General features: G+C 43.9%; 1 protein-coding gene across 2 annotated transcripts in view; it reads right to left on the reverse strand.

Moving 5' to 3' along the window:
* LOC126282181 (juvenile hormone esterase-like) overlaps positions 1-25,033 on the reverse strand; it is a 159,917-nt gene that overhangs the window by 91,851 nt on the left and 43,033 nt on the right. For both annotated transcript variants that reach the window (XM_049981711.1, XM_049981710.1), the window contains exons 2-4: positions 17,162-17,365; positions 10,669-10,815; positions 5,805-5,946 (exon numbers count right to left, since the gene is read on the reverse strand). In XM_049981711.1, coding sequence (XP_049837668.1) covers positions 5,805-5,946; positions 10,669-10,815; positions 17,162-17,365 — 493 coding nt within the window. The remainder of the gene's footprint in view (positions 1-5,804; positions 5,947-10,668; positions 10,816-17,161; positions 17,366-25,033) is intronic.

A 25,033-nucleotide genomic window follows, 5' to 3' on the forward strand; every position in this document is an offset into this window, starting at 1 on the left:
ATAGAGAAAGAGAAAGTTAACAGTAAAAGATAAGATGGAGATAGAGATGGAGAGATACAGAGCAGAAAGACGGAGTCCAAAAAACGACATTGGGAAATTGACGGAGAAATATATTAAAACAGAAAAGAGAAGGGGAATGTTAGAGAGGAGAGTGTAAAGGGCAAGAGAACACAATCTTTTACCTATGTGTGTTCACGACGGTATAATTTGATCGTAAAGAGATGTTTTGGTTACTATCTGACACAGGAATTTGGGGAAAACGTCAAGAGGCAGGAAGCTGTCTCAGTTAGACATTGTAGAAGTCACACTAGCCTTGCAGGGTGCTTTTAAGATATTCGTCTTTTTATTTCTGAATAATATCCTTGTTTATTTGCAAATCATTATGTTACATCTGAAACGCAGGAATCACTACTGTGATTATAAGTTAGATGTTGATGTAATGTTAGACTAACAAACGCGCAACTGAAATAGATTTATGAATTATAAACGAAGGTAAATATCGTCTGAAATATCGGAGAGGTCTATCTCTTTTCGATTACACAGTTGACGATAAATCAATAGAAGACGGCCGCGGTGGTCTAGCGGTTCTAGGCGCGCAGTCCGGAACCGCGCGATTGCTACGGTCGCAGGTTCGAATCCTGCCTCGGGCATGGATGTGTGTGATGTCCTTAGGTCAGTTAGGTTTAATTAGTTCTAAGTTCTAGGCGACTGATGACCTGAGAAGTTTAGTCGCATAGTGCTCAGAGCCATTTGAAATCAATAGAAACAGTAACAAAAGTAAAAATCTAGGAGTAGCCCTGTGGAGCGTCCGAAAGTGAAATGACCACTTAAAGTTATTTGGAGGAAAACCAGATGCAGCCTAAGATTCTCTGGAAGAAGCCCGAGCAAATATGATTAAGCCACGAAAGCGTGGCTTACGAAACACTCGTTGGACGGATCCGTGAGACGGATCATTCGCCTGCGACCCTCACCAGGTATTATTAATAGGTCAGATAGATAACGTCCAACGAAGAGTGGCGCGTTTAGTTACTGGCAAGAGCAGCACACGCTACGTGAGAGGCACTGTGCGCCACGAAGAAACTAGCTACTGGAATTCCGAGAGCGTCCGTTCCAAAAAGAGTCAGGTAACATTTCCCCTACATGCATCTCAAGAAAGGGTCACAACTATAACGTCAGAAAAATCTGAATTCATGTCACTGTTCAGGATAAATTGTAGGTCCCTGTAATAGCTGCCTTGGGAATCAGTTCACAGAATGAAGGAAAGCAAAAGCAGACGACCTCCAATAGTACCGTACCTAGTAAGCCACTATGGTGGTCAAACGAATCTTCTGGTTGATGACAGCATTATGAGTCGGCCATTGGCTCAGCGAACAAAATTTATATGGTAAAATGCCATACCACAAATCCAAAAATATTCAGTTCGACCCTCAGTGAGTCCTGGCCTTTTAATCTTTCACTTATCATTTCTTCCACCTCTGGAAAAGTTTGATGATGTAAAAAAATGTCAAGTTGCACCGTGTTTCGTAATCCACGCTAAGCGCAGCCTATTACTGGCTGGGTAAGTTAGTTCGAAGGTTGGAGGCGTACCACATCCAGTAGGATCATGCCTAGTTAAGCGCTCTAGTTTTCAACTGAGCTTTTCCCAGCTCACATTTGTTTACGTGCTGTTATTGTGAGGAAGGTCAGTCCAGAAGTCATTTATTTACTGGTGTAGTTAGCTGCCTTTCTAGCAGACTCCACCCTGGTTGGGTTTGTAGTTGACTCCAATTTGGGGCTCGCGTGTCAAAACGAGCTCTAGCTACACTCCTGGAAATGGAAAAAAGAACACACTGACACCGGTGTGTCAGACCCACCATACTTGCTCCGGACACTGCGAGAGGGCTGTACAAGCAATGATCACACGCACGGCACAGCGGACACACCAGGAACCGCGGTGTTGGCCGTCGAATGACGCTACCTGCGCAGCATTTGTGCACCGCCGCCGTCAGTGTCAGCCAGTTTGCCGTAGCATACGGAGCTCCATCGCAGTCTTTAACACTGGTAGCATGCCGCGACGTGAACCGTATGTACAATTGACGGACTTTGAGCGAGGGCGTATAGTGGGCATGCGGGAGGCCGGGTGGACGTACCGTCGAATTGCTCAACACGTGGGGCGTGAGGTCTCCACAGTACATCGATGTTGTCGCCAGTGGTCGGCGGAAGGTGCACGTGCCCGTCGACCTGGGACCGGACCGCAGCGACGCACGGATGCACGCCAAGACCGTAGCATCCTACGCAGTGCCGTAGGGGACCGCACCGCCACTTCCCAGCAAATTAGGGACACTGTTGCTCCTGGGGTATCGGCGAGGACCATTCGCAACCGTCTCCATGAAGCTGGGCTACGGTCCCGCACACCGTTAGGCCGTCTTCCGCTCACGTCCCAACATCGTGCAGCCCGCCTCCAGTGGTGTCGCGACAGGCGTGAATGGAGGGACGAATGGAGACGTGTCGTCTTCAGCGATGAGAGTCGCTTCTGCCTTGGTGCCAATGATGGTCGTATGCGTGTTTGGCGCCGTGCAGGTGAGCGCCACAATCAGGACTGCATACGACCGAGGCACACAGGGCCAACACCCGGCATCATGGTGTGGGGAACGATCTCCTACACTGGCCGTACACCTCTGGTGATCGTCGAGGGGACACTGAATAGTGCACGGTACATCCAAACCGTCATCGAACCCATCGTTCTACCATTCCTAGACCGGCAAGGGAACTTGCTGTTCCAACAGGACAATGCACGTCCGCATGTATCCCGTGCCACCCAAAGTGCTCTAGAAGGTGTAAGTCAACTACCCTGGCCAACAAGATCTCCGGATCTGTCCCCCATTGAGCATGTTTGGGACTGGATGAAGCGTCGTCTCACGCGGTCTGCACGTCCAGCACGAACGCTGGTCCAACTGAGGCGCCAGGTGGAAATGGCATGGCAAGCCGTTCCACAGGACTACATCCAGCATCTCTACGATCGTCTCCATGGGAGAATAGCAGCCTGCATTGCTGCGAAAGGTGGATATACACTGTACTAGTGCCGACATTGTGCATGCTCTGTTGCCTGTGTCTATGTGCCTGTGGTTCTGTCAGTGTGATCATGTGATGTATCTGACCCCAGGAATGTGTCAATAAAGTTTCCCCTTCCTGGGACAATGAATTCACGGTGTTCTTATTTCAATTTCCAGGAGTGTATTTCGTGCAGACGGGTGTGAAGACTATATGCAAACTGACATGATATGCTTGTGTTGTAGCTGATGATGATAAAAGTAGAGGGATATGGTGAAACAGCTTAAGGGAGATGGTTGAACAGCTAACATTTCTCTATAACCTCCAAGTGGCTGTCGAAGACTATGTACCCCCTTCCAAAGAACGAATCGCAATGAACAGAGCTACATTCTCTCACTGAGTCGGAGAGTGTAAAGAGGTTTGAAATTCTTGCTCAGGAGAACGGGGTAAACACCAGTAATCGAGAATTTTACGTGACCTACACTCCTCGCCCTGCTAGTCGTATGCTAATGATGAAAACTGTTGCACGAATACAGATTTCCACATAGGACTCAGAGGTGACGCAGTGGTTAGACACTGGACTCGCATTCGGGAGGACGACGGTTCAATCCCGCTTCCGGCCATCCTGATTAAGGTTTTCCGTGATTTCCCTAACTCACCTTTGGCAAATGCCGGATTGGTTCCCCTGAAAGGGCACGGCCGACTTCCTTACCCATCCTTCCCTAATCGGATGAGACCAATGACCTTGCTGTCTGGTCTGCTTCCCCAAACAACCCCAACCCCAACCGCAACATAGGACTCAGTGGGCCGTAGTATAGCCGTACGTCAGAGAGACCGGCTCCAGAGGCGGGTAGCAGCTGCGTAAGTTCGTCGGATTGGGTTCCAATATTTGGTCTGTCGCAGGGTAACAGATTACGGCTAAAAGTTGTTGAGTTCTGCGCGAAGCATTGAACTTCATGTATTGAGTTTAATCAAAATGTAATGGCAAATCTGTACTAAATATTTTCAAATATATCATTAGCTGCCTTTTCAGCGAAGTAAACTGATACTATTTTTTATTACTCGTATCCTACAAAAGGGACAAGTTTTACATATTTTGAAATCAAACTGCAAGAACACTGATGAAGTATATTAGAGATAACGAAGTGTCTAAAACAGAACGCTGCTGTGGTACACCATGTCTGATCGTCGTCTGTTCGCAGATAATGCAGTTGTCTACAAGAAACTAGGAACGCCACGAGGCAGTATCGATTTGCAGAATCAATTACAATGGACTGATGAATGGTGCAGGCTCTGGCAGTTGACCCTAAACGTAAATAAATTTAACGTATTGCGCATGCATAGGAAAAGAAATCCACTACTGTACGACGACACTATTGATGACAAATTTTTGGAAACTTTCTCTACCATAAACTATCTAGGAGTAAGTCCCCGCCTCATCAGCTGAGAGATGAGTACGTCTGACTACCATGTAGCGGGCCCGGCTTCGATTCCCAGGGGCGTCGGAGATATTCTCCGCTCGGGGACTGGGTGATGTGTTTACATCATCATCTCATCATTATCGACATGCATGTCGCCCAGAGTGCCAACAACTGAAAAGACTTGCAGCTCGGAGGCTCTACTTCCTCAGGTGGGGACACACAGCCACCAGTGGCATACGATCATTTCATCACGAGTAGCTATCCAGAGAGACCCCAATTGGAATAACCAGTAGAAAAAGCAAATGGCAGATCGAGACTCATAGGAAGAATCTTAAAGAACTGTGACACCTCCGCGAAGGAAGTAGCTTACAAGACGCTTGTTCGATTCTGGGGCCCTTGCCAGGTTCGACTGATAAGATGTAGAGAAGATCCAACGAAGATGGGCTCGTTTTCGCACGGGTTTGTTTAGTTGGCGCGGGAGCGTTACAGAGAAGCTACAAGAGAAGCACTGTGCATAATTCGCTACTGAAATTTCGTGAGATTACTTCCCCGGAAGAGTCGGAGAACATATTACTTCCTCCCACATCCATTTCGCGAAATGACCACGACGAGAAAATTCGAGAGATTAGAGCCAATACAGAGGCTCACCGACAATCATTTTTTGGCAGCGCCATTTGCGAGTGGAACAGGAAACAGGGGATCATTTAGTGGTAGGAAAATAGACACCGTCAGATAGCTTGTGGAGTAAATGGTTCAAATGGCTCTGAGCACTATAGGACGTAACATCTAAGATCATCAATCCCCTTGAACTTAGAATTACTTAAATCTAACTAATCTAAGGACATCACACACATCCATGCCCGATGCAGGATTCTAACCTACGACCGCAGCAATCGCACAGTTCCGGACGGAAGCGCCTAGAACTGCTCGGACACATCGGCCGGGGCTCGCGGAGTATTAATGTAGATGTAGAAATTATGAGACCTTTTTTTAACGTGATGGATACGAAACTCACAGACACTGCTTTCCATCGTGGGGATAATAGAGAAACCATGAACCTACTGCATCTATAATTCCTCGGGGGTAATGTTGTTCACAGATGAAATCCTGAATAAAAAGAAAGGACGTTAATGTAGCGGGGTGGGCAAATGTAGGGGTACTCAGTGCTTCTCATCTGACCTCCACAAGACAGGTCAAACTGCTTGTTGTCACCGTCTTGCAATTTCCGTATACAACTTGAAAGAAACCAAATGATTCATCATCACAATCGCTGTTATGTCTGCACTTATTTACAAACCCATAGAGAGAAGAGCAAAAACGACGGAAATGCAGGAAGAGGAGGAAGGTACTGACCTAAGACGCCGAGGCGGTAGTTGAAGGTGACGAGGACGATGTCGCGGTCCATGAGGAACTCCGGCCCGGTCAGCACGGAGACGCCGCTGCCGCCGAACCAGGCGCCCCCGTGCAGGTACACCATCACCGGCAGCTGCCTCTGCTGCAAGCACACGGGACCCGCCGTCAGCACGCTTAAAATATACACTAAGACAACAAACTGACGTGGCCAAAACTCGCAAAATAGGTGTGTGTATTCGCGCCAGTGCAAGGTAAACAATATGATACAAAAAATAAAGCTGCATGGCATTAAAACACACATCAAAAAAGTTTGGCATCACCTCGGCTCCGAGAGATTCGGAACCTGTACAGAAAATTACAATAAACCTCATTTCCACCCTTTTTATTGGTCATGAAAGCCACACATTGCATGTTGTACCACCATACAGCGAGACCTTCAGAGGCGGTGAGCCAGATTTCTGAACACATCGGTACCTCTAATACCCAGCAGCACGTCCTCTTGCACTGATACGTGCCTGTCTTCGTCGTGGCGTACTATCCACAAGTTCATCAAGGCACTGTTGGTCTAAGTTGTCCCACTCCTCAACGGCGATCCTGCGTGGATCCCCAGAGTGGTTGGTGGGTCACGTCGTCCATAAACAGCCCTTTCCAGTCCATTCCAGGCATGTTCGATAGGGTTCACGTCTGCGGAACATGCTGGCCCCTCTAGTCGAGCGATGTCGTTTCCTGGAGGAAGTCATTCACAATATGTGCACGATGGGGGCGCGAATTGTCATCCATCAAGACGAATGCCTCGCCAATATGCTGCTGATATGGTTGCACTATCGGTTGGAGGATGGCATTCACGTATCGTACAGCCGTTACGACGCCTTCCATGACCATCAGCGGCGTACGTCTGACCCACATAATGCCCCTCCCCCCTCCCCGCCAAACAGCAGGGAACTCCACCTTGCTGCACTCGCTGGACAGTGTGTCTAAGGCGTAAGGCGTTCAGCCTGACCGGGTTGCCTTCAAACACGTCTCCGCCGATTGTCTGGTTGAAGGCATATGTGACACTCATCGGTGAAGAGAACGCGATGCCAATCCCGAGCGGTCCATTTGGCATGTTGTTGGGCCCATCTGTACCACGCTGCATCGCGTCTTGGTTGCAAAGATGGACCTCGTCATGGACGTCGGGAGTGAAGATGCGCATCTGTAGCCCAGTGCGCACAGTTTGAGGCTGCACGAAGAGCATTATTCAACATGGTGGCGTTGCTGTCAGTGTTCCTCCGAGCCATAATCCGTAGGTAGCGGTCATCCACTGCAGTAGTAGCCATTGGGCGACCTGTGCGAGGCATTCATCGCCATTTCCTGTCTCTCTGTATCTCCTCAATGTCCGAGCAACATCGCTTTGGTTCACTCCGAGACACCTAGACACATTTCTTGTTGAGAGGCCTCCCTGGCACAGAGTAACAATGCGGACGCGATCGAACTGCGGTATTGACCATCTAGGCATGGTTGAACTACAGACAACATGAGCCGTGTACCTCCTTCCTGGTGGAATGACTGGAACTGATCGGCTGCCGGACGCCCTCCGTCTGGTCATGAAAGGCTGTTTAAATCTTTGGGCGGGGTTAGTTACATCTCTGAATAGTCAAAGGGACTGTGTCTGTGATACAATTCCCACAGTCAATGTCTGTCTTCAGGAGTTCTAGGATCCGGGGTGATATGTATGTACATACAAATAAGAAGCTAGAAATAGCAGAAGTTAATTCTGGCAATCCCAAAGCAGAAGGCATCCCGTGTGTTATCATCAATGAGGATAATGCCAAAAAGAAATACAAGTAGCTCTATTCATTCCTTATATTTGATTCAAAGAGAATGCACTATCCTTTCGGGAGCTTCAGGTGAGTCTCAGGTTCACGATAATTTGACAACTATGTGACATTCTGTACGCTTTTGAATATTAGCAGTAGCAGATAAATAAATATGATGTTCCTCTCCTGGATTGCGAGACGAACACACAGTATAATGCGTATTTATTTAAATAACTTTAAATGTAAGCTTACTCCTATGGAGTGTAGTGTGGTTCCTTACACTGATGCAGTGAGTGCAGCCAAACTTTCATTGCCAATTGTTTAAAATGTTTTTAATGTACAGTTCCAAAACTACTTGTTTCCCACTGAAATTGATAAAATGAAGTTACAATGACGTTTACTTTCAGAATCTGTCAGCTCTAAGTTGTTTAAGATTTAACTAAGATAAAATAAGTTCTGGAAGGGGTGAGGGACCGAGAAGGAAGCGACAGGCGGTATGTGGTACACGACCTTTACCTTAATGTACGCACTGTAGAAATAAAATAGATAAACAGATTATTATTTTCTTTTTTTTCACTTTTTCATGCTATATCTTGAAATCGAATTTATTCTCTTCTGGAAATTCATTTCGAATCTACGTATTTATACTCCATATTTAAAAGTAACAGCTCTCCCGAACAAAGAAGTCAATGACACTCCCACTACTGAAGTGCAATAGCGAGAAAATTGAGTAATTTCTGAGCCATTTTGATTGACTTGTGACGTGGCAGAAAGCCACTCAATTTTTTTTAATTGTTTGAAAACTATTTGCTCACCTCCAAATTCGAATACATCTGATTTTTTTAATCCGAACTCTGTCACTTTTAAACTGTTTATAAATATCATAGCGCCAGTCCAGCGAGACACGAGGAAGATCGACTACTCACACACAGAGGAGTTGCGCATATTTCAAGCAAACGCACGGCGATCATCGCTGAAAGCCTTATTTCCTAGTTAAGAGTTGCTTTGAGTTGTTGTTGTGGTCTTCATTTCCAAGACCTCCCCACGCTAGTTGTCCTGTGCAAGTCTCTTTATCTTTGCCCAACACTTCGTCTTCCTGTACGATTTTACCCCCCAAATTTCCTTCTATTACCAAATTCACGATTCCGTGTTGCCTCGTGATATATCTTATCAACCGATTACATATTTCAGTCAAGTTGTTCCTACATTTATTTTTTATCCACCTCGATAGAGCACATCCCTAGTAGTTACTATACCCATCAAATCTTCAGAATTATTTTATAGCAGAAACACTCCAATTTATTTTATAACATTTTAACAAATTCCAGTTTATCGTAGATGCTTTTCTTGCTACTCCCAGTCTGCATTTTATATCTTCCGTACTTGCAACATCATCAGTCATTTTGCTGCCCAAATAGTAAAACTCATCTACTACTTTTAGTGCCTCAGTTCCTAATCTAATTTCTTTAGCATCGACTGATGCAATTCGATTACATTCCATTGTCCTTGTTTCTACTTTTATTGATATTCGTATAATAACCTTTTTTCAAGACCTTATACATTCCGTTCAGCTGCTCTTCGAAGACTGTTGGCGTCTTTGGTGAATTACAACGCCGCCGGCAAAGCTAAAACTTTTATTACTTCTCCCCGAACTTTAATTCATTTTCCCAATGACTCCTCGATTTTCTATACTGATCGCACAATATACAGACTGAATAACACAAACCTGACTCTTAGAACAGCACTGTGATTTGTGTGCAAGTTGTAGATTACTTTTTACTCTCTGCCTTTTATCCTTGCTGCCTTCAGAATTTCTAGGAGGGTATTGCTGTCAGCATTGTCAAAAGCTTTTTCTAAATCTAAAAATCCTATAAATGTTGGTTTCCCTTTGCAAGTGTATATTGTAAGATAAGTCATAGGGCCGGTACTACCTTGCGTGTTCCTACATTTCTCTGAAATCCAAACTGATCTTCCGCGAGGTCGGATTGTACCTGTCGTTCCATTCTTCTGTAAAGAATTCGTGTTAGTATTTTGTAAACAGGACTTGTTGAGGTAATAGATAATACTCACATCTGTCAGCAATTGGTTTCTTTGAAATTGTAATTATTACTTTCTTCTTGGTATTTCGCCAGTCTCAGTTCTAAGGATCTCAATAATTCGCAAGGAATATCGTCTACTCCAGCAGACTTATTTCGACTAAGGCCTTTCAGTACTCTGTCAAGCTGTTCTTTTATCTCAGCTTCCTACTTTGAGATACAAGGTGTATCCGTGATGACTTTTGAAACTTTCGGTGGAAAAGGATGAATGTATCAATTTGAGGTAAGGGACCCTGGTGCGGAAACGACCAAGTCGAAAGTTAAAGCGAAAATCATTCTGATCCCTCCGACAGGGGAATACGTATAACGGTATTGTTGTTGAAGTTTGTGGAATGGGAAATATTCCGAGGTGGTAGTATGGATCAAAACAAGAATGAAATGCCTAGTAAATATGGGCTTTAGAATTCATACCGTAAGAGTTTTTCTGCTTCAGGCTCTTTCGTTCACGTATTCCGGAGGAGTTTGTACGACGAAAACAAGAAAAAATGTCCAGTATACATGGGACCTAAAATGGAAACCGTAAGAGCTATGAGGACATGTTCATGTCTGCTGCTGTGAAACACATCGTGCCTCTGGACAAGTGCTCTTAAGGTTTGCATTTTAGAACCCTTGTTTAGATGACAGTTTTTTCTTGGTTTGGTCTACAACACCACTCGTGGAAGGTGTTTGCCCTATAATCGTAGCAACAACAGTACCAGTACATTTAACTTACGAATTCCACTGCCAGATTGGTGTCCCTTACCTCAAATTGATACATTTACCCTTCTCCATCACCCCTGACACTTTGTAACGTCAAGCTGTACGCATCGTATTATCTTCCGGAAGTAACGACAAGCATTAGTAATAGATTGGTTTGTGTGTGTGTCTGTTCTTTTTTAATGAAGAGGTAACAGTAAAGCAAATAAAGAAGGGAAGCTTTTCACGTACTACAAATGATGCAGTGAAAGCAGGCTCGGAGATGGCCGTACTTACCGCGGGCTGCGTGTAGACGTTGAGGTATAGGCAGTCCTCTTGGCCCATGACGACCGCGTTGGGCACCAGCACGTTCTTCTGGATGCACAGCGGGCCGTCGACGCTGGCGTTGAACGAGCCCGCCGGCAGCTCTGTGGGCCGGGGATTCTGCCGGAAAGGTTTCTTAATCAGCACCCGGCCGTAACATTTGTAAAAATTATAAGTCAGGTATGAACAGTCGTCAACATGACATCATTTACTTCGTTAGGTTGGCAACACTTTCGTGAACAAATAAGAAGAGAAAACAGCAAGAGAACACACAGTTACGAAGAAACGTGTCACAGGTCCCGCAAGAAAGATTTGCAGTTAGTGCTAGACCAGTAGTGATGATCCACAGCAGTTTACAGTGCCGATAACATGCATGACAAATATAATGCTTTCCTTATAACATTTCTCATTCTCTTTGAGAGTTGCTTTCCATTAGAAAGTGCTAAACAGGATACTAGCAGTAAAAGGCAGCCTGGGTGGCTGACTAGAGGGATAAGGATATCACATAGAACAAAGCGGGAATCATATCAAAACGTCAGAAGCAGTCGCAATCAAGCTACAGTAGCCCATTACAAGCAGTATTGTAAGGGGCTTAAAAAAATTAAAAAGGCAAAGAGTATGTGTTACGCAAACAGAATAGCTCATTCGCAGAATAAAATTAAAACCATATGGTCAGTTGTGAAGGAAGTGTCTGGTCAGCAACACAAGGTCAACGTTGTAAAGGTAATTCATAGTAAAAATATTTATCTTTGTGATAAGTCAGATATACGTACAGTATTTAACAATCAATTTCTGAACATAACTGGTGAATTAAATAAAAACTTAATTTCCACAGGGAATCATATAACTTTCCTGGAAAATGGCTTTCCGAGATTGTTGTCTGAAATACTCCTCTGTGATACAGGCAACGAGGAGACTGAGTCAATAATTAAATCACTGACGACTAAGGACTCTCATGGATATGATGGAGTGCCTAGAAGAATACTAACCTACTGTGCTGCACATGTTAGCCCTGTATTTAGCCATATTTGTAATTTTTCGTTTGAGAATAATCAGTTTCCTGAACGATTAAAGTACTCAGTACTAAGGCCGCTTCATCAAAATTCAGAAAGGGATGATGTAGACAATTTTAGACCTGAATGAGATTTTCACTCTGCAGCGGAGTGTGCGCTGTTATGAAACTTCCTGGCAGATTAAAACTTTGTGCCGGACCGAGACTCGAACACGGGACCTTTGCCTTTCGCGGGCAAGTTCTCTACTTGCCCGTGAAAGGCAAAGGTCTCCATCTACATCTACAGCCGTACTCCGCAAGCCACTTGACGGTTTGTGGCAGAGGGTACCTTGAGTAGCTCTATCGGTTCTCCCTTCTGTTCCAGTCTCGTATTGTTCGTGGAAAGAAGGATTGACGGTATGCTCCTGTGTGGGCTCTAATCTCTCTGGTTTTATCCTCATGGTCTCTTCGGGAGATATACGTAGGAGGGAGCAATATACTGCTTGACTCTTCGGTGAAAGTATGTTCTCGAAACTTCAACAAAAGCCCGTACCGAGCTACTGAGCGTCTCTCCCGCTGAGTCTTCCACTAGAGTTTATCTACCATCTCCGTAACGCTTTCGCGATTACTAAATGATCCTGTAACGAAGCGCGCTGCTCTCCGTTTGATATTCTCTATCTCTTCTATTAACCCTATCTGGTACGGATCCCACACTGCTGAGCAGTATTCAAGCAGTGGGCGAACAAGTGTACTGTAACATACTTCTTTTGTTTTCGGATTGCTTTTCCTTAGTATTCGTCCAATGAATCTCAGTCTGGCATCTTCTTTACCAACGATCTATTTTATGTGGTCATTCCATTATAAATCACTCCTAATGCGTACTCCCAGATAATTTATGGAATTAACTGCTTCCAGTTGCTGACCTGCTATTTTGTAGCTAAATGATAAGGGATCTATCTTTCTATGCATTCGCAGCACATTACACTTGTCTACATTGGGATTCAATTGTCATTCCCTGCACCATGCGTCAATTCGCTGCAGATCCTCCTGCATTTCAGAACAATTTTCCATTGTTACAACCTCTCGATATACCACAGCATCATCCGCAAAAAGCCTCAGTGAACTTCCGATGTCATCCACAAGGTCATTTATGTATATTATAAATAGCAACGGTCCTTCGACACTCCCCTGTGGCACACCTGAAATCACTCTTACTTCCGAAGACCTCTCTCCATTGAGAATGACATGCTGCGTTCTGTTATCTAGGATCTCTTCAATCCAATCAGACAATTGGTCTGATAGTCCATATGCTCTTACTTTGTTCATTAAACGACTGTGCGGAGCTGTATCGAGCGCCTTGCTGAAGTCAAGAAACAAAGCATCTACCTGTGAACCCATGTCTATGGCCTTCTGAGTCTCGTGGACGAATAGTACGAGCTGGGTTTCACACGACCGTCTTTTTCGAAACCCATGCTGATTCCTACCCGGCCGTAACGTGTGTAAAAATTATACGTCGGGCATGAACAGTCGTCAACATGACATCATTTACTTCGTCAGTTTGACAACACTTTCGTGAACAAATAAGAAGAGAAAACAGCAAGAGAACACAAAGATACCAAGGACCGTGTCACAGTTCTCGCAAGAAAGATCTGCAGTTAGTGCTAGAAAATGTTCAAATGTGTGTGAAATCTTATACGGCTTAACTGCTAAGGTCATCAGTCCCCAAGCATACACACTACTTAACCTAAACTATCCTAAGGGCAAACACACACACACCCATGCCCGAGGGAGGACTCGAACATCCGCCGGGGCCAGCCACACAGTCCATGACTTTAGGGCCTAAGACCTCTCGGCTAATCCCGCGTGGCAGTTAGTGATAGACCAGTAGTGACGTTCCACAACAGTTTATAGAGGCGATAACATGGATGACAAATATAATGCTTTTCTTATCACATTTCTGATGCTCTTTGAGAGTTGCTTTCCATTAGAATGTGCTAAACAGGGTACTAGCCTGGGTGGTTGATTAGAGCGATAAGGATATCATATAGAACAAAGCGGGAATCATGTCAAAATGTCAGAAGTAGTCGCAATCAAGCTACAGTAGCCGATGACAAACAGTGTTGTGAGGTGCTTAAAAAAATTTAGGAAGGCAAAGAGTATGTGTTACGCAAACAGAATAGCTAATTCACAGGATAAAATTAAAACCATATGGTCAATTGTGAAGGAAGTGTCTGGTCAACAAGACAAGGTCAACGTTATAAAGTCAATTCGTAATAAAAATATTTATCTAACTGGTAAGTCAGATATACGTACAGTATTTAACAATCAGTTTCTGAACATAGCTGGTGAATTAAATAAAAACTTAATTTCCACAGGGAATCATATAACTTTCCTGGGAAACGGCTTTTCGAGATTGTTGTCTGAAATACTCCTCTGTGATACAGGCAACGAGGAGACTGAGTCAATAATTAAATCACTGACGACTAAGGACTCTCAGGGATATGATGGAGTGCCTAGAAGAATACTAACCTACTGTGCTGCACATGTTAGCCCTGTATTTAGCCATATTTGTAATTTTTCGTTTGAGAATAATTAGTTTCCTGAACGACTAAAGTACTCAGTAGTAAAGCCGCTGCATAAAAATTCAGAAAGGGATAATGTAGACAATTTTAGACCTATTTCTATGCCACCAGTGCTAGCTAAAGTTATTGAAAAGGCTGTATAAGTAAGGATAATTGATCATTTTATTTCACATCATTTGCTATCTAATGTACAGTTCGGCTTCAGGAGTGTTTTAACAACTGTAAATGCTATATTTTCTTTTCTCCTTGAGCTACTGAATGGGTTAAACAAAAGGTTTCGAACGCTAAGCATATTTTTTGATTTAACTAAGGCGTTTGATCGTGTTGATCACATAATATTGCTCCAGAATTTGGACTATTACAGAATAAGGGGAGTAGCTCACAACTGGTTCACCTCTTCCTTTAGCAACAGACAGCAAAGGTTATTGTTCACAATGTTGAGAATGGCTGTGATGTGGGGTCTGAGTGGGGTACGGTCAATGGGGGGGTGCCCCAGGGATCATTGTTACGGACACTCCTGTTCCTTACTTATATAAATGATATGCCCTCCGGTATAAAGGGTAATTCTAAAATATTTCTCTTTGCTGGATCTAGCTTGGTAGTAAAGCATGTTGTGTGCAACATTAGCTGAGTTTCACATAGTGCAGTTCACGACACAAGTTCATGGCTTTTGGAAAATAAACTAATAATGAATCACAGTAAGACTCAGTTTTCACAGTTTCTAACACACAATTCAACAAAAACTAACCTTTGAATTTCACAGAATGGGCGTATGATTAGTGAAACTGAACAGTTCAAATTTCTAGGTGTTCAGATAGTAAACTGTTGTCGGAAGCCCACGTGCAGGATCTTGCTCAAAGATTTAATGCTGCCATTTTCACTATTCGAATGTTATCTGAAGTAAGTGATCATTCGACACGAAAATTAATCTACTTTGCTTATTTTCATTCGCTTATGTCGTATGGTATTATATTTTTGGGTAACTCTTCCGTTTCTAAAAGGATATTTTTGGCTCAGAAATGGGCAGTTCGGGCAATAAGTGGTGCAAGTTCACGAACCGCTTGTCGACCCCTGTTCACGAGTCTGGTTATTGTGAATTGGCCTCTCAATATGTATATTCCTTACTGTCATTTCTTGTTAACACTATTAGCTTATTCCCACGAATAGGCAGCTTTTACTCAGTTAGTACTGGGCAGAAATCAAACCAGCATTTGGATCGGACTTCCTTAAGTCTTGCGCAGAAAGGTGTGCAGTATAGTGCTGCATCCAATTTCAATTAGCCACCACTAGAATTCGAAAATCTTAGCAGTAATCTACGCGCTCTCAAATCAAAACTGAAGAGTTTTCTCATGGGTCTCTCCTATTCTGTCTAGGAGTTCCTTGAAAATTAAACTAATTTTTGTATTGTTGATTGTGTTTACTCACACGTATGGCTTGAGTTTCTTCGGGTTCATAAATATTTTATTTTTATCTGTTATTACTTTTATGTTGTAATTTCGTGTACTGACACGTTCCGTGACCTTCGAGATTTGCGCCTCAATTTGGTCCTACGGAACTTGACGTGTAAATAAACAAATAGAACAGATTACTCCTTACGTTGAACGTAGGAGGTTTGCAGCAGAGGAGATGAATAGACTAATGGAAAAATGATTAGATGAGGACATCGGTTGAAGGAATATGAACCCTCTAAAGAAACATCTCCTGCATGGTAGAAATTGTGATTCCCTTACATGAATGACAGTTTTGTTTGTTGCGCAACAAAATCAAAGTCAGAAAGCCATGGTTGCGACATTATGAGGGTTGTTGGACAGGAGGTAAGATGGCAAGCGAGCATATTTCTTCTGCTGGCAGTCACAAACTTCAAGCGCATGTTACATTGCTGAACCTGTTTTGGATATTTGAGAGGGTACGAGACTCTGATTTTTTTTCTGAAATACTGACTTTTCTGAACATAGTTTCCCGGTGAAATTTCAGTATCACACGTATAATTAAGTAAAAACAAAGCAATCTGACTTGCGCTGTTTACATTCCACGTTCTACAACAATCGATGAACAAAGTTACGAGGTGATTCTCTATACCACTGCGTGGGCTGTTTGAAACGTAGCAGATTGAAGAACTCACTTCTTTTCAGCCAAATGTCAAAAATATGAGAGGGGAAGCAGAAGGTTTCTTATTGGGTATATTTGTGGGGGGTTTACCAGATCCCGCGGTTCCCTTACAGCCAGAGAAATTCTCCCGAAAATCTTGACCAGAACCCAGGGACTACAACTATTTTTAACTTTTTCTGGGACAGTGTAATGCAGTCATAACCATAAAGGCCGAGTGTGTGGTTGTGCGTCTGAACGGTAATGAAGTCCGCAGTTGGATCTGGGTGTCTATTAGTAAAATACGAGGCTGGAGACTCGAAGGTCGTGGGATCTAATCCTGGCCAAACACCGGAATCTATCTGTTTGGCTTTAGTATGAAGATATACCAGCGTCGACACGAGGTCGGGGTTCCGTCTTAAACTTTACGTACCTTCTCCCCAGTACTATTACAGGTGTAATACAAAGGCGCGCAGGTCGTTGAAGTAGCGACCAGTTGAAAGTACTCGCAGGCAGACCGCTGAACGTCCATCTTCAGGAACTTCTACCCAATCACGCCATACGAATTTACCTTCACTATAGTCGAAGATACGTTCGTTTCAAATTTATATTTATCGATTATATGAAATGATTACAAATCTGTGTGAATCGATATTTGTGCCAATCATTCATTAGCCTGCGAGTGAAGACAAGTTGAAATACAATTTACATTGCTGGAGATGCTTTCTTCAGGAGCATATTAATCAATGAACACTGAGCGAGCTTTATGACCTGTATCCCTCCTTACAGCAGTATTTTTAACACTTACACGAAAACGCAGGTCGCCCACCGGCGGTTCAGCGTACGGGATCCCGCGGAATGCGGCAAATATCCTGCCATGGTATGACGTCATCCAGCTCCCGACGATGTCAGTCTCGTTAAGCCGAACCGTCGGAAATCCAGCTTCATACCAGTGTGCTGCTGTTGACGCCAGAAAAGCCAGTACCCACGCGATTCTCATGACGATCTCCATCTGTGGACAAAAGCACGTGACGAGTCAACAAAAAAGTGCACTATTTCGTACAGCGCACTGATCTTAAACGGTGTTGGGCATTACATGTTCCCCTAAGACTCACGAGGCCAGTAATGACCTTAGCACTAGCATCGGTTGGGCTTACAAACGTGTTTTCACGTGGAACAGTGAGATATGTCTGATAGTGGATCAGGACGAAGATACTAACTAGGTAAAATTACGACGAGATAGTATTTGTTTACTCAGCTTCGAAGATCGGTGTTTCATAAAAGAACGTATTGTTGTCATCACAGTACATCTAGCCATAAGTTTTTTTTATGTAGGAGTGATTTCAGAAGCGATTTGCAGACAGGCGTCACATTCAAAGGAGTGGAGTCACCGAACGTATAGGCTAATCAAGAGCGTGTGAGTACCCCGTCTTAATTGGATGTCTTTGTGTCCCAATAGAAATTAATATAATTCTTCAAGGAAGGGCCAACGGGAATTAGAGAGGCTTGAGTGCAGGTTTGCGATCTGGTGTGCCAGCATCTCGTTTTTCGATCCGGCATGATTTATCGTCATAAAGCCCTATCGGACGAGCACTGAGTCACCGGTGCTCATTGTCTCCCGAAAGCCCTTCGGTAGCAGGTTTCGGGTTCTGCCGTCCCTAGGAATTTTTGCAGACGAGTCGCAACGTCGATGCTTCCTAACCAGTCCGCACTCTTCGATTGCCACTGCTGCTTGCCTAGCAATCTATGTAACGCTCTCCTGTCCTGTTAACAGACTGTTAAAATGGCTCTTCATCCGCTTCACGTGAGGAACTTTACAGCCCTTAACAGTCACACTTGCAGTTATGTGTCTGTTTTGTAGCTGTTGGTCGTTTGAAGACTTGCGCCCTATCAGCATTGTTTAACATCTGTCTACAGCAAATCCGATAGGCTATCCATGTAGTCTGTACGTGAGGACGGTAATAAAAATCCTCACTCTAATAGTTTTCGACAAGACTCACCAACGCTCTAGATGACATCACTAAAGTCAATATGTATTTCTTTTTACTGGTCGTGTGTTTGAGTGAATACTCAACTGACACCTGAATTCACAAAATAAATGGCGGAAAATCTGTGACACGTTGTTTAGTGCCGAATTGTTGACACCATCATCTTAAAACTATTTCTTCTCCCAAAGAGTTCAATTAGTATCTATGTAGCGCTCGAAATTTTCTGGCAGATTAAAACTGGATGCCGGAGTGAGGCTAGAACTCGCGACCTTTGCCTTGCACGGCCAAGTGCTCTGCCGACTGAGGTGGCCAAGCAGAACTCACGATCCGTCCCCATAGCTTTATTTCTGCCAATACCTCGTCTCCAACTTTCCGAACTTTACAGAGGCTCTCGTAGCTCCATGTAGCACACGTGACGCAGTAACAGAAATACGTAAGCCGAGAGGAGATGGATGGGGAACTACCCTAGCGATGGCGAGGACTGCAAGTGGAGAAATCCACTGAGATAAGTTAATTTGACAAAGGCCAGATTATTATTACGCAGAGCCTGTGAACGAGTAACTCGAAAACGGCGTCGCTGGTCGAACGTTCACGTGTTACTGTCGTGAGCAACTACAGAAGTTGGTAGAAGGGCAATGAAACTACCAATAGATGCTAAGTGACTGGACGTCCACGACTCTTCACAGGACGTTGGGTGTGAAGGCTTGTCTGCTCTGTAAAGTAGGACAGATGGCACTCCTGGCGAAAGTGCACTATACCGCTGGACGCACATGTGTTTCGGAGCACACCGTTCAGCTCCTCTTGTTGAACAAGGGGCTCCGCAGCAGACGATTCCTCCGTGTTCAGATATTGACCCAACGACTCGCCAATTACGATTTTAGTGGGCTCGAGATCATCGAGATTGGACCGAGCATAACTGGAAAAATATCAGGTCGTCGGATGAATCGCGTTTTTGCTACACTAGGTCTTCGGTCCCCTCCACAAACACCGTCATCCAAGCAAACGACTGCTCGAAACGTGCACCGCGCCACAGACGCAGGCAGGTGGGAGCAGTGTTAACGTAAGGAAGAAAGTTTGGGTTTAACGTCCCGTCCACATCGAGGTCATTAGAGACAGATCACAAGCTCGCATTGTGTCACGGATGGGGAAGGAAATCGCCCATGCCCTTACAAAGGAACCATCCCGACATTGGCTGGAGCGATTTAGGGAAATCACGGAAAACCTACATCTGGATGGCTGGACGCGGGTTGAACCGTCGTCCTCTAGAATGCGAATCCAGGGTGCTAAGCACTGCGCCAGCTGGATCGGTAGCAGTATTAATGCTGCGATAGACGTTCTCCTACCTTTTCACGGCACCTATGGTGGTAATTGAAGACACCAGCTCATGCTTGATGTCTTCCCTGACGACGATGTAATCTTCTAGCAATATTACTGTCCGTGTCTTGAAGCCAAAATCGTACTACAGTGGATCGAGGAACATGATAGTGGAATCACTTTAATGTCTTGACCACCATATTCGCCTGATTGAATCCGGTTCTCTCATCTGGGTCGCTATCGAGCGCCATCAGCGCGTACACAAATCAGTTGCCATTATTTACGGGAACTAAAGGACTTGAGCGTAGACACCTGGGGCCATATAGCTCCACAAACCTACCATCGAACAGTTGAAACGATGTAACACTGATCGTTGGTGTATTGCGATACAAAGATGGCCCAATAAACTGTTATGCAGGTCGTCATAATGTTTTGGCTCGTCAGTGTAAATGAATTGGTTTATGCAATTCTTATTGCTGTGAGCCACTCGCCCAGCCGATGATAGCAATGAACTTGAGTTCTACAAATGTGATTGATTTGCTGCAGATGAACAATTATTTCCTCAACTTAGCATAAGCTAATAAGACAATTCGTTTTACAAGTAATGGCCAGTAGCGATTACAACGACCTCTTGTTTGTATGAGGTGGCAGGCTCAGTACCCGCCGTTCCCATGGCATGCATTTATTCCAGTCTTCTATGAGTCCACCCCCCCCCCCCCCTTTTTTCTCTCTCTCCACGTTGCCGTAATAAGAGGTTGGTGGTTCTTACCCCTACAGTGTTTATTTCAAGAGTGCAACTAATACGTGTACCAAATTTGATTGAAGTCGTTCACACATATTTAACACGTTTCACAAGTATTTATTCGCATCTGTATGTCTACCGAACTACGCTCTGCAATTTCATTTTCACGCAGCTTAATGTTAATGGCGTGGAATCTCCTGAACTATGTGCCGTACAATGATATAATTTTTGCGAGTACATCCAACGGTATACGGGGCTACTGTCTGCGAAATGTATTGTGAATGGATTTAGCAGTAAAGAAGTAATCAATTAAAACGTCGTGAATGATGCGGCAGTTGCTCACGCATCTCATTGTCTATGATGTCGTATGTCTCATAAAATTGTGTATTTCTGTAGGTATATTCAGAGGCATATGTTGATACTGCCCGCAAAAAGTGTTGCGACAGGCATAAAAATGGTTCAAATACCTCTGAGCACTATGGGACTTAACATCTGAGGTCATCAGTCCCCCTTTTTTTTTTTTTAATCTCATTTTGTTCGCTTATGTTCGTTGCATCTGCTCGGGGCGGACGTAGTAAGACATCCGTTGAGGTTCGCTGTTGATCAACTAACTCAGTTTTTTTATTACAGAGGGCTGCTACCTCTCTGACCGAACACTCTGAACTACCGTGCCGGCTTAACGTCTGTGGTCAGCAGTCCCCTAGAACTTAGAACTACTTAAACCTAACTAACCTAAGGACATCACACACATCCGTGCCCGAGGCAGGATTCGAACCTGCGACCGCAGCAGTCACGCGGTTCCGTACTGAGGGCGTAGAACCGCTAGACCACCGCGGCCGGCGCTAGAACTTAGAATTACTTAAATCTAACTAACCTAAAGACATCACACACATCCATGCCCGAGGCAGGATTCGAACCTGCGACCGTAGCAGTCCTCCGGTTCCGGACTGAAACGCCTAGGACCGCTTGGCCACCGCGGCCGGCACGACAGGCATATTCTATGGAAAACATGGATACTGTGTGCGAAAAGTGTTTCGAATAGAATTAGTAGCGAAGAAGCAATAAATTTCAATGTTTTGCATGATGCGGTTGTTTCCTAAGCGTTAAGTGATGTAATTTTTCTGGTACATTCAGTGATATATATAAATACTGTCTGCAAAATGTATCATGAATACAGTTAGTAGAAAAGAAGATATTAGTCAGGAAGAATCAATACGCAAAGAAGTGGGATACGGATGTTCTAAGGAATGACGAGATACGTTTGAAGTTCTCTAACTCTATAAATACAGCAATAAGGAATAGCGCAGTAGGCAATACAGTTAAAGAGGAATGGACATCTCTAAAAAGGGCCATCACAGAAGTTGGGAAGGAAAAAATAGGTACAAAGAAGGTAGCTGCGAAGAAACAATGGGTAACAGAAGAAATACTCCAGTTGGTTGATGAAAGGAGGAAGTACAAACATGTTCCGGGAAAATCAGGAATACAGAAATACAAGTCGCTGAGGAATGAAATAAATAGGAAGTGCAGGGAAGTTAAGACGAAATGGCTGCAGGAAAAATGTGAAGACATCGAAAAAGATATGATTCTCGGAAGGACAGACTCAGCATACAGGAAAGTCAAAACAACCTTTCGTGACATTAAAAGAAACGGTGGTAACATTAAGAGTGCAACGGGAATTCCACTGCTAAATGCAGAGGAGAGAGCAGATAGGTGGAAAGAATACATTGAAAGCCTCTATGAGGGTGACGATTTGTCTGATGTGATAGAAGAAGAAACAGGAGTCGATTTAGAAGAGATAGGGGATCCAGTAGTAGATTCGGAATTTAAAAGAGCTTTGGAGGACTTACGGTCAAATAAGGCAGAAGGGATAGATAACATTCCATCACAATTTCTAAAATCATTAGGGGAAGTGGCAACAATACGACTATTCACGTTGGTGTGTAGAATATGTGAGTCTGGCGACGTACTATCTGACTTTCGGAAAAGCATTATCCACACAATTCAGAAGACGGCAAGAGCTGATAAGTGCGAGAATTATCGCACTATCAGCTTAACAGCTCATGCATCGAAGCTACCTACAAGAATAATATACAGAAGAATGGAAAAGAAAATTGAGAATGCTCTAGGTGACGATCAGTTTGGCTTTAGGAAAAGTAAAGGCACGAGAGAGGCAATTCTGACGTTACGGCTAATAATGGAAGCAAGGCTAAAGAAAAATCAAGACACGTTCATAGGATTTGTCGACCTGGAAAAAGCGTTCGACAATATAAAATGGTGCAAGCTGTTCGAGATTCTGAAAAAAGTAGGGGTAAGCTATAGGGAGAGACGGGTCATATACAATATGTACAACAACCAAGAGGGAATAATAAGAGTGGACGATCAAGAACGAAGTGTTCGTATTAAGAAGGGAGTAAGACAAGGCTGTAACCTTTCGCCCCTATTCTTCAATCTGTACATCGAGGAAGCAGGAAGCAATGATGGAAATAAAAGAAAAGTTCAGGAGTGGAATTAAAATACAAGGTGAAACGATATCAATGATAGGATTCGCTGATGACATTGCTATCCTGAGTGAAAGTGAAGAAGAATTAAATGATCTGCTGAACGGAATGAACAGTCTAATGAGTACACAGTATGGTTTGAGAGTAAATCGGAGAAAGATGAAGGTAATGAGAAGTAGTAGAAATGAGAACAGCGAAAAACTTAACATCAGGATTGCTGGACACGAAGTCAATGAAATTAAGGAATTCTGCTACCTAGGCAGTAAAATAACTAATGACGGACGGAGCAAGGAAGACATCAAAAGCAGACTGGCTATGGCAAAAAAGGCATTTCTGGCCAAGAGAAGTCTAAATATCAAATACCGGCCTTAATTTGAGGAAGAAATTTCTGAGGATGTGCGTCTGGAGTACAGCATTGTATGGTAGTGTAACATGGGCTTTGGGAAAACCGGAACAGAAGAGAATCGAAGCATTTGAGATGTGGTGCTATAGACGAATGTTGAAAATTAGGTGGACTGATAAGGTAAGGAATGAGGAGGATGTACGCAGAATCGGAGAGGAAAGGAATATGTGGAAAACACTGATAAGGAGAAGGGACAAGATGATAGGACATCTGCTAAGACATGAGGGAATGACTTCTATGGTACTAGAGGGAGCTGTAGAGGGCAAAAATTGTAGAGGAAGACAGAGATTGGAATACGTCAAGCAAATAATTTAGGACGTAGGTTGCAAGTGCTACTCTGAGATGAAGAGGTTGGCACAGGAAAGGAATTCGTGACGGGCCGCATCAAACCAGTCAGTAGACTGACGACCAAAAAAAAAAAAAAAAGTAATAAATTAAAACGTCATAACCCAAGGAAATTCTGGTCTTACGTAAAATCGGTAAGCAGGTCGAAGGCTTCCGTCCAGTCTGGCCTGGCAACGGAAAAAAGCAAAACGAGAAATGACATTTTAAAATTTAGCATTTGAAAAATCTTTCACGCAGGAAGATCGTACAAACATACCGCCGCTTGAGTCTCCTACAGATTCCCATATCGATGACATGGTGTTACGACATCCCTGGGGTTGTGAAGCAGTTGAATGGGTTGAAAATAAATAAATCGCCAGGTCCTGATGGGATTCCAATTCGGTTCTACAGAGAGTACTCTACTGCATTGCCTCCTTACTTAGCTTGCATTTATCGCGAACCTCTTGCCCAACGTAAAGTCCCGAGCGACTGGAAAAAAGCGCAGGTGACGCCTGTATATAAGGAGGGTAGAAGGACAGATGCTCAAAATTACAGACCAATATCCTTAACATCGGTTTGTTGCAGGATTCTCGAACATATTCTCAGTTAGAATATAATGAATTTCCTTGAGACAGAGAAGTTGCTGTCCTTGCATCAGCACGGCTTTAGAAAGCATCGCTCCTGCGAAACGCAACTCGCCCTTTTTTCACATATCTTGCGAACCATGGATTAAGGGTATCAGATTGATGCCATATTCCTTGACTTCCGGAAAGCGTTTAACTCTGTGCCGCACTGCAGACTCCTAACTAAGGTACGAGCATATGGGATTGGTTACCGAATATGTGAGTGGCTCGAAGACTTCTTAAGTAACAGAACCCAGTACGTTGTCCTCGATGGTGAGTGTTCGTCGGAGGTGAGGGTACCATCTGGAGTGCCCAAGGGAAGTGTGGTACGTCCGCTGTTGTTTTCTATCTACATAAATGATCTTTTGGATAGAGTGGATAGCAATGTGCGGCTGTTTGCTGATGATACTGTGGTACAAGGGAAGGTGCCGTCGTTGAGTGACTGTAGGAGGGTACAAAATGACTTGGAAAGAATTTGTGAATGGTGTAAAGAATGGAAGCTAACTCTAAATATTGATTAATGTAAATTACTGCAGATGAATAGGAAAAAGAATCCCGTAATGTTTGAATACTCCATTAGTAGTGTAGCGCTTGACACAGTCAAGTCGATTAAATATTTAGGCGTATAATTGCAGAGCGATATGAAGTGGGACAAGCGTGTAATGGCAGTTGTGGGGAAGGCGGATAGGCGTCTTCGGTTAATTGGTAGAATTTTGGGAAGGTGTGGTCATCTGTAAAGGAGACCGCTTATAAAACACTAATACGACCTATTTTGAGTACTGCTCGAG

The sequence above is a fragment of the Schistocerca gregaria genome, chromosome 7, assembly GCF_023897955.1.
Source record: "Schistocerca gregaria isolate iqSchGreg1 chromosome 7, iqSchGreg1.2, whole genome shotgun sequence".
Classification (NCBI taxonomy): domain Eukaryota; kingdom Metazoa; phylum Arthropoda; class Insecta; order Orthoptera; family Acrididae; genus Schistocerca; species Schistocerca gregaria.